The sequence below is a fragment of the Helicoverpa armigera genome, chromosome 2 (assembly GCF_030705265.1).
Source record: "Helicoverpa armigera isolate CAAS_96S chromosome 2, ASM3070526v1, whole genome shotgun sequence".
Taxonomy (NCBI): domain Eukaryota; kingdom Metazoa; phylum Arthropoda; class Insecta; order Lepidoptera; family Noctuidae; genus Helicoverpa; species Helicoverpa armigera.
Window position 1 is genome coordinate 7,151,121 of NC_087121.1, and position 11,473 is coordinate 7,162,593.

The 11,473-nt window shown below is 35.8% G+C and overlaps 1 protein-coding gene across 1 annotated transcript in view; it reads left to right on the forward strand.

Moving 5' to 3' along the window:
- LOC135118726 (uncharacterized) overlaps positions 1–10,372 on the forward strand; it is a 47,044-nt gene extending 36,672 nt beyond the window's left edge. Inside the window, exon 2 of the mRNA XM_064041428.1 lies at positions 10,238–10,372. Coding sequence (XP_063897498.1) covers positions 10,238–10,372 — 135 coding nt within the window. The remainder of the gene's footprint in view (positions 1–10,237) is intronic.
- Positions 10,373–11,473: the final 1,101 nt, after the last annotated feature.

Genomic DNA, 11,473 nt, shown 5'->3' on the forward strand with positions numbered 1-11,473 from the left:
GCTTAACAATCATCCATTTTATTCTGTACACAATTGTTTCTGTATTTCGATGTGTGACTACATTTCAATACAATCTATCTTGCTATCTGCTTTGTAACGGCTTGACTGGTTAGTAATTGCTAAATTATACCTCTATCTATACATACCTTATGTAATACCTATACCTTATTATTCACCCCAGTATAATTCTTATGTTGTTAAAGGGTGTTACTTACCTAGTATCTAAATTTTCATGGTGGCTATCGATGTCACTATTAATCATCCTGAAGAGATAGACTTACGAGGATGGACAAAGCTTTAGTAATATGTTGATGTTAGGCATGTAACTATTTAAAAATTCCTTTGACTAGCCTATTTCGTACGTTATCCAACTGCATATTAATGAAGGTAACGATCGAAGCAAAACATTTTTAAACCGTATCCGTATATAGCAGCGGAAACACACGAAACCATTCACATTGTTAATTCATTTTCCGAATGGCATTTCATATTTGTAAGCCACACTCCGAACGTTCATAGGTAACAGGATTTTTACGGCGAGCGAGCGATTCAAAAATAAGTTTTCATAGTTTTATATTTTCCACGTCTAGTTGGAACGGCGAAAATAGAATCGTTTGGTACAAAAAGCTGTATCGTGCGTTCGCACCTGGCCCTAGCAACCGCTGGCAGAACTGCGCTGCATCGCGCCAGACACGTGTTGTAAAGGAAAAAATAAAACCACCAACTCTATGCTTCCGTAATGGATGCTTAATGTGCAAAATCGTTATTTAAAGAAACAGCCAGCGTTTTAACGTACTTTATATAGTGTATACCATGTTGTGTTAGAAAAATGTTGCGAATTCTGTACATGAGTTCTATTTTAAATTAGTCTACATCTAAAGTCTAATTTGACATCTTCTTACATTTACTTATAACCTCCAGATAGGGATTGCTTATTTCTATTTATAGAGTAACTTCTAAGCTCAGTTATTTATCTTCGCAGGCAAGTCGTAAAAGTAGACTCGACGGCGAAATTGTTGTGCTGTAGTATTTATGCGATAGGCTGCAAACTCACTACGTAGTGCACTTTTATCAACTTTTAACTTGACATCGTTATGCGGAATTAGTCTGCGAGTACTATAACTACTTGAGTAGCGCAATATTTTTGCATTAACTCTGGTACTGCTTACTATTATACAGTACCTAGTATAACAAGCGAAATAAGCTTTGTAATTTAATATAGGATTAAATTACAAAGATATTTGTATCAATCCAACGGTCTTATCAAGACGTTCCAGTCAAACAAACCGACGGTCTTTTGTAGTACGTAACTCATCAAGCAGTGAACAAGGTAAGCCGATTCACAATCAAGCCTTAACTACGGCTATTTTCCTGTGATTGCATTAATGGACAACTTTACTGGGCTTTCAGTTAAGAACGTTATAATTAAGATGTAAGAGATTGTAATCGGCAAAAGGTCGCCGTATCGTATACATTCATTTTGAAGGCACAATTTGCTGGTAGGGCATTGTTAACGAGGGGGTAAAGCGCACTACGGCCACGTTAATGAGAACGTAATAGGTGTTCCGCGGAACGGCGCGATCTGGCACACTGTTCCCTTCACAGCCTCTATTAGCACGCGTTTAATGTTAGCTGGAGAATCCACGCCGGATTACATTTGAATACCGTGTAATTCTAAAGTTATGCCTTTGTGCCTTTAATCCCTGTTAACGCGGTATTCCAAATCATAATTACCTGCAACGCTGATTAAGCTATTTCAATATCAAGAGAACCATTCGCCCTATCGATCAAATTAAACTTAAGTAAGCTTTATTGTATTATGTTTACGTCTGTACCGGTCGTAAATAAAGTACATTTCCGCGTGAAATTACCATGTGAAACGAAATATATCATTTACATATATTTTTTGTAACTCGGATATGGCAATAAAACGTGGATTTTAACGTGAATCGAATTTCAATTCTTATAATTTGTAGTTTTGATATCGCTTGTGGCGAAATGCGGTGCGTTTATTTTATTTATCAGAGGTGTGTCTGGTCATGAGAGCATGCTTTAATGACATTTATTGTGAAATATCAAATACACTGCAGTTACACCTATTTAAGTTTAATGAACAAATGCGGCTCAAGTAATGGACACCTTAATTTCCATTTCGTTTACAAGGTTTTCGTTTCATAATAGCAAATGGCAAAATGTACAATATATAAATGAATTTACAAAACAAATTGTTATTAATTACCTTCTGGGTATGACTGGCCGTTTTTCACCCAGCCTAGCTTTTCTAGTTATTTACCGAGTCATTATCTAAAGCCCTAAAAGGAACTGACTAAGCGTTCGGCACTGCCTAGAGTTTTACGACAAACTCATAAATCACGGATATTTGTATTTAAAGTTATGAACACCTCATGTTATTAATTTACTTTCGTGAGGAGGCCGGTGGGCAACAGCACCTTATAACGTAAGATAAAAATATACTCGGAACTCTTGTAAAAATTTACATAAGCGCAATGATTGTGATTAATGTGCTTTCTTCACCGCCTATAGTTGCTCTTAGTGCACCAACCCCTGTACCCATTTTCAACCTTTATAGAATAATATTATGTTGCTGCGATAAAACCATTATATTTTGTGCATTACAACTTCAAATTAAACAATACCGCAGTCCAGATAGTATTCCCAATAGTTAAAGAGATAACTATTGCGAACTACGGCGATATTACATTAAACAGTGATCAACACAATTGCAGTTAGCGCTCCGATGTAATTAGTGACCGCATCGGCGGCCGCGCCGAACAAACGCCCGTGGCTTCACTAAATAGATTGTGTTATGAAAATAAGAATTTCATTTTCACGGACGTGTGTAGCGCTCAAACTCGCCGATACAATACAGTTCTTTCAGAGGCGTGACTTGTATTGACGCGGGTATACAAATAGAGGTTACGCGGATCCGTGTCTACTAGTTCGGAAATATTTCAATCGAGAGTTTGTAACGAGATCCCACGTGGATCGCCGCGGGCAGTAAGCCCCTCGCCAGTTGAAGAGTTAACACTACCTAACTCGATTCTTCTATGCAATATTTATCCCCTCTCCTAAAGTTACCATGCCACTTCGCAGATTCAGTATTCGAAATTATGTAAATGGTGTGAAAGCAACTGTTGCGATTATTGCCAAGTAAATATTGTGTGAAGATATAATAAAATATTCTATTCAGTAACCTAAAACAAGTTGTTTTGCCATATCAAAAGTATTATAATTCTAAGCCTTGTTATGAAGTCTTCGGCTTCGTTAAGATTAAACTTTTCGGACCTATTATAAATATTTGATATTCTTGTCTGACCCAATTAGGGAATGAAATTCTCTTTCTTTTCTTATCCAAAAATACGCTTATTTATCTTTCTCGGTCAACGTGTTTAAAAAATAAATCTGTTATTGTATAGGGATAGGAATAATTCAGCTAGTTTAACATTGTGGCTTTGTACTGCACTTTGCCGTTGTGTAATGTAGGAGTATATTCGCCACACAGTGGTGCTCGGTGCAAGGGCCATCAAACTGACATTACCTGAGGGCGTTGTCAGTCAACAATACGTTTTTTACAATCCACCGTTTTCATGCATTCCGATTGTTTAGCTGTTGTTCTAGACACAATAGTTGTTTTTGCAAACAGGTAAACTAAGCTTGTTTGGTACCGTTTGATTGAAACGTAATGTTAGATTTCAATAACAATAATACCTAATTACAGGATTATGATCTTAATCACATTTAGTATTCCGACATAAATTATTCTGTTTTCGACATACCGTCTGTTGGCTATATAATATTGGACTAATCCTTGGATTCCGCGATGCAAATGCAACGCTACGCCGTCGAATGGCTCAAAGCTAAGTGCTACTAGACGCTCCCAGTCATACCGTCAAAATATGCTCGAATTAATCTGATCTTCTTCCAATAGCGTCAGGTAGTTTAGGAAATCCCATTGCTCGTGGCGATTTGTTATGAGAAGGAATATCCACTGCATAGTGGGGATTAACAAAGAAGCTCTGCTTACTAACTGAATCAATCAGTTTGTGTTTGTTGGTTTGAACACAATCTTGTATGACTTATTTACTTCGATTTACTTTAAGTCAAGATCTTATTATACTTTTTTAAAAGTATTTTCCAATAGTTGAAACTAGAGTATAAGAATTTACGTAACAAAACCCCCATGAGTCCAACTGAGCATAAAGCCCGTTAGTCGACACTAGATGGTCCATAATAATTCAAAGGGGTTGTCCTGGCTTCAGTTGTACCTCGATGTGTCCTAGTTGGAGTGTTGTCGCTACATTGATCTCATTGTGCTTCACTACTCTAGCCTATAAGTGCATCAATGTGGCCGCTTTCACTCCCGCTTTGTTTAATTGTTGAATTGCTTGCGCCTCATTCACACAGGACAAAAAAAGCTCAACTTCTAAAACTTTATTTAAAGTGATGCCTTTTAAAATGCTAAATACAGTATCTAAGACACAGCACACACTGTCAATTAAATTACTCTTGCTCGGAACGGGGCTATGTAAACATTTTCCTTATTCTACACGCTATCCTAAAGCTTTGTTTTACTCCCTCGAAAATGTCAGGTATTTCTCTCTGTCTCCTCAAGCGTTTCTACAAAACGAAACGCGTGCAGTTAAAGGCACATTTAACGGAGATAAATTTAAAGAATGGCAATAATAAGCAATGATTAAAACTCCGTCGCCTAGGGAGGTTCTCCGTCAATTGTCTTCCAGCCGGGAAATATGCACAACAATAGCTAAAGTACACAGAACCGTACTAACATTTTACGTTTTTCTTTCATGCTAAAATCAGCATGGAAATAATATTTTTATCCTCTTTTTTATAAAAACGACATAAAAGCGGATACGTCGCGAAGATAAGGAAGTTATACGAGCTCCTCGCGGCTCCAAGTGAAGCAATCCATCTCACGTAATTGCATTATATTCGGAGTGCGTACCTCGAGTGCCCGGAAGGAACTGTTACTTATGATTTCTTTCCAATATCTACAGTTTTTGTACCGCCGAGATCTCACTTTATTCAGGTTATAAAACAAGAGTTAAGGAACACTTTCTTCCAACTATTTGTAACTTTTCTTTTCCGTTGTTAAACGAGTGGGAATCTTTGTTCCATGACAGATTCCTACTAACAACTGTTATTTTTCATGATTTGTTCTTCGGATGTTCAAGGATTTACCTTGTTTGTTGTTAAACACGTGCTGTATTTAAGTAATGGAAACTTTTGTTTTCGTTATACACTTTATACAACAAAGAAATGTTTGAAGTGGTAAATCTGAATGTACATGGTTTATTCATTTTATACCGAGTTTCCTTTCTCGACTGTGAAGAACCAGATAGAAGAAATTATGAAGGACCCATTTTGGATTTTACCCAGTTTGAAGTATATTAAGATTCTCTAGACTTGGCAAGATGTTCACTGCATGAGCAAGAATAGTTTGCATTCATCAACCCGTAGCTTCATGGCAGTGTTATTAATTAAATAAGTAAATTCAGGAGAATTCACAGCAGAAAACGTAATCGTTTCAAGCTAGCTAGACCTATATTATTTTAACTGACGCACCTGTTCTTTCATACCGAAAAAAAAAAATCTTTAAGAGTTCCTCAACATCGTTGTGATGAAACTACTCATGTTTATAAATTTCGCAATTTCGCATTCGTCTGTGAAGGTTTTTTTTTCAAGCCATCATTCGCTAGTTGATTTTTCGGTCTATGTACATGCTATTCTATTTCCGGAATTTCTCTTTCATACGTCGCTCTCATATTTTGACATGCCTTCACAGGCTGTCCGAAACACATTTACGAATTTAGAGTTTTTATGAGTACACTGCAATGGTTTGTGATTTAGTTTCTATATACGTTAAAATGAAAATATGTGGAGAATGGGACCGGAATGTTGGCTGGTATTCAACAGATAATTCTCTTTTTAGATCGCTGGGATTTCTTGCGTTGTGTAGAACGTCGTGTCTAAATTGGAAATGGTAGCAATTTGTCAAGGTTTTGTGTATTGAAATGTAAAAAGATAAATATTTTGAGAAAAATACAGTTTTGGGTACTATTGGTTGTAGAATAGGATACATTTATAACGAATGTGTTTGATGGTTTTAAATGTGGTTTTAATGCCAACCAGTAAAATAATCTACGAAGCATGAGTGTTCTATATTAAATTAGTCCATTACACTGGCATATTGCTGTGTGCAATTCTGTGACTCCTTGTCTGAATTGCATGAAGCGGGGCCGCACTTACGTGAACCCAGATCGTCTAACTTGTAACAGTGTTAACCACATATTGACAAACACTTTAGGGGCTTGCCTCGATACAGTTGAGACAAAAGGACAAATTTGGGTTAATTAAATTCCAGTGTCGGGCTTTCGGGCCTGATGTCTGGGGCTCGTCACGCCTTCTTGGACAAAGTAGGGCCTTATCACCGCGCTAGTTGGCTGACGGGCTCCCCCTTGCACCTCGGCTGAAGATTAATGCCTCTCTAATGAATCAGCTACCGTGACAAATCAGGCGCCGGTAATGGATAAGGCCGTGCTGGTGTTGCCCACAACAAATTAGTTAACTGATAATACTTTGATTTTATAATTTGCTAGAAGAAAGGTTGATTTTGCTGTTGATTGTGCATTATTTAGAGGTATGAATGTGTCGTATTTAATAAAATTTTAGAATCAATGGCCCTACGTTATGTGTTATGATGTAAATGTTTTTTCACAAAATTGTTCAACATTCAACTTAGTATCGTGCAAATAGACAAATAGACAAGTTCAATCAGATACTAATATGACGTAATAGGGTTGTATATTATTCATTATAATTTTCTGGACCTTCACATTTAAACAGTTCAAGTCTCCTTCTACAAGATAGTAGAAGGAGATGTAGACTGTAAGTCCACAGCATTTAGGAACAACACTATCCAGTAATTTTGTGGCAATTGCCTAGTATTAGTAGTGAATGTTTAGACGATCTAAGCTAAGCACGTTAAGCTGTACATTTACTGCTAATTGCTAAACGTAGTTTTCAATGGTTTTCAATTACTAAACAATTAACAGTTATTGCCGTTTATAGTTCTGTTTATTTGAGTGTATTGAGAAAAACATAGCGTTAAAATGCTCGCACATGCACTTACTGTCACAACACTGCATATTGAAAAGCTTATTTTAATTTAATACTTAGGTACTGAGTGGAATTAGTTTCAATTCATTTTACTTTTGAATACATTTCAAACACATTTATTTGAAATTTCTTAATATTGTATATTATCATATGAATATAAAGGTTGTCCTATTTGCCTTACAACAAATAAATGTAAAGATTTATTACCCTTGCATGTATTTTAATTTAAAAGTAATAACATGCGCAATAATGCCACATAATGCTATATTATTACAATTCTAGAAACATTCCCTTTTGTGTAATTCTATGATACAGGTCTAACAATAAAACCTTTGGCAAATTGGACTGCCCTTAGACTTCAATTGTAATCAAGGTATTATATTAAAAAGAAAGGTCATTTTATTTTATTTCTGTAGTGGTTTCGCTTTGTAAAATTTTACTAGAATATGTTAGCCGCTGTAATATGTTTTGAGATAACCTGAGTTTCGTTGAAAGGCTTTTTATATGGAGAGGTGAATAAAGATTTTTTTTTATTATTGTGAGTTGAATACATACAAAATAATAAATATATCAGTAAAATATTACAAAGAAAAGGAAAGATGTATATAAAATAAATAAATATTAGTAATGCTCAACAGACAACAACAGCACTGCCACCATCCATGAACCCATTGAAATATTCATACAACGTCCTAAGTCTTCCAGCCTTTTAGGCGTACTTGGACTACTAACAAACGTACAGAAGAATGATACATATAGGACATTAATGGGACTGTCAGGAACCATTTAAAGGTTGAAAAATTGTAATTTTGGATAGTCATATAACATACCTACGAATTAAGTTCCTGATTGTTTCTTTGTATAGTATTATGAATTAATTCAAGTCGTTTCTAACCAATGTAAATTAAATGTTAGTGAAAGTGTAAGCCTGAGTTTCTCAGTCAGTGGCAATGCGGAAGTTTAAGAGCATACATTATATATGCTTGTTTGTACAGATACAACATCACGCCTGATTTCCCTTAAGAGTTAGACAGAGGTATGTAACACTTGTTTCACAAACGAACGGTGTGTTTACGTCTTGTGTAAAAGGGATCGTGTATCAGATTTCTGTTTACCTAGTAGAATGGCTACTACAATATAACGCACCTAATAAGGTCAACCAGTAAGTGAAAACATAATTTTGGTACTTTTTCAGTTACACGCTAAAAGATATCCATTGTCAAATTATGCAATTTTCGTAGTTGCTTTTAAAAGTGATATCTCATTTGTCACATACGTCTATGAAGAATTTAATTTCAATTTGTTTTGATTTATCTTTTATCAAAAATCCACATGACTTAAAATTAAATATAGGTATCATTGTACGTCTAAAACATATGCATATAGTAAAATATTCAAATGTCAGTCGATTTTATCAGACGTAAATGTAGGGCTATGCCTGTCATTTGCGGACTGGGTACTGAAGCGATAGTGAGCTGAGTTTTGACTTTTGAAACAACAGTCAAATTACATCTTATCATGTAGACGAGAGATTATTGGACATGGATTTAAGCTCTAGAGGTTACTACTTTAATATTACTTCTTACGTTCAAACGATTAAGGCTCAATCCTTCTCCGTGTGAGAGGAGGCCTGTGCCCAGCTGTGGGACGATAAAAAGACTGACATACCCACCTATGTACAACAACACGTGAAAATATAAACACTGCTTCACATTACAAATGATTTCTATCATCTTTCACAAACAACAAAGGCTCGCATTTATTTCGGCTCAAAAAAACACGTCGTTAGTATGCTTACGTTCTACGCTGATCTTAAAATAATAATTTCTTTTTCATAAAATACTAAGTGTAGCCATGAATACACGCCAGGCCTCTGAATACAGCCTTTATACGACGGTAATGGCGCGGATAACATATATCCTGGCATTTCTCGAGTGATGCCGTCCGATAGTCATCTTATTATGTAACTTTAACTATTGTAACTCAAAAGCAACTTTATATAATGTAATTCGGTGTACGTGTGTTATATAAGGTCCCAATTTGTGCCATGACCATCTGGGTCTGAAGTGTAGTTATGCGAATGAGATGTGTTTTTGTTGCGATGTCTGATTTACAAAAACTTCTATTCTATTTCGTTTTTGCTTTTTCTATTTAGACAGACATAGCTATATGTAAAACTATTTTATCTAATAAGAAAACAATTGTGTCTAGAATTTAATTAATAAAAATGAAAAATAAATGTTGAACGTTGAAAAACTACAAAGAATTTTTGATTCAACCGTAATTATATACGAACTCAATTTGAAAAGGTAAATTAGATGGTAGAGTTTATTAAAGCTCCTAAAATACTAAATTTACATTTGAAACACGAATTGTGGTATTAGAGTGTTGGGTTGAGTATCCCAGTTAAAACTAGGTTTAACATTATTTCTAAAACAGAATGTTAAATTAACCGTGTTTGCTAATTTAATCCGGTAATACATATTTACAAAAGCTGTTAGGCTTATGCCTTTAATATACGAATGCCGTAAAGCCAGCTAACTTTGTGAACAATGTCGATTGTATTACCATCATCAGCTTATCCGAGTCAGAAAGACAAAATAAACAAATCATTGCCAATTTCACACGATATTAAATACATTATTGTTCACACTTTGACGTTTCCATGGCAACACGGTCGTTATGTGCAGTCAAAAGCCGGAATAACCGGAACAATCTGTTCCTAGAACACATCAAGCAATTTGGTAGAAGAGGTCGGATGGCCGTCGGTATTCAGTCGCATCTAGTTAGACTTAAAGCCGACCCCAACCTAGTTGTGGAAGGCTAGGCGGATGGGTGACTTGCTAGGGTCGAACCCGCGACCTCGTGATCGTATTACATCACGCTCTATTTAAATCAAAGGCACTAAAAGTTGAATAAAAATGTTTCGAGCTGAAAACTTTTTTGTTGTATGGACAAAAAGGTTGAATGGCCACCAAAACCGGTAACCAAAGTGCACAGCGAAGTTCATTCGAAATGTTTACGTTTCAGCATCCCAGCTTCACATTGTTCCCTAATACCTTAATGGTTGTGTGGACAGCGTCACAGGGGGAAGGTGGGCAAAGGGGACTTCGGTCAGTCGGTTCCTTTACATCCCGACACTGAGGCCTTTGTAATGTTATCCCCGGGGCGAGGTGCCTTGCAAGACGACTCGGATTCCTGTATAGTGCTTTAAACGAAGTTAAATGTACGGGGTGTCCGATGTTATTACGTTATAGCAGTGAGCGTAGAATTCAATGCTGTTGTAGAGAATTGTTAGTTTAATTATATTGGGAAAGTTCACACTGACTAAGTTTTAAGAGGAACGGAAATACTCACATCTTGTTGAACTGTTTATTAAACCTATGACGGTATTACTATCAAGTGTTAAAGCCATTATTGGTTCTGGCTGCGAGAGCAGGATCGTGCCTCAAACTGGAACAATGATAGCAATATCTCTCAATATTGCTTTAGAACAACAATCCTTATGGGTGAAAAGTCCGTGTTATTTATGGACCTATCCATCCATACACATAAATACTTGTATTCCCGTCGAATGCACACAATATATAGATCTAGCACGAGGTTTTGCAAAATCGAACAGTTTGCGTCTGCACGTAAATGGTTGCCAAAACTCAAATCCATTGTTTAGTTTCAAATCTGTTCACGTGGCTCTGATAAAAAAACCCCGTAAAAATCGTCGAAGGCTTAACGATTTTCCCAACGACATTTTATTTAATTCTTCAGTCTTTTAGGTATTTAATAAGAATATCATATTATGATAATAGACTCTTTGGCGACAAATTAAGTAGAAAGAAAATTCTCTTTGAGCCACAATTTTATATGAAGTAAATAGAATGTACAATCATTTACAGACATTTAAATATTACGGTTAATAAAATATTTATTGTCATTTAGTTAAGACGTTTGTTTTTGTTATAATGAGACAAAAAATCGTATTGTCATTCATCTCACGTTCATGTTTAATAAGTACTACAATACATTTTTTATTAAACATTTTGGTATATCACGAATAAAGAAATATTTTTTTTTGTGTATTACGTCCCTTATTTTCCTGACCTCATATAATTTGTTGCTCCTAGCGTCAGAACCACAGATTTTGTTGATAAAATATGAAAGGCCAGGTTACATCGTTTACTGAATCGCTAACAAACTTACGGGCCAGGAAAGTTGAGGTACACATTTTGAATATTACGACCTCTACTGGCCGATATTATCTGACCCTACATAATTACAATAACATTTTGATTCAAAAATGCAAATTAGGTTCCGCAAG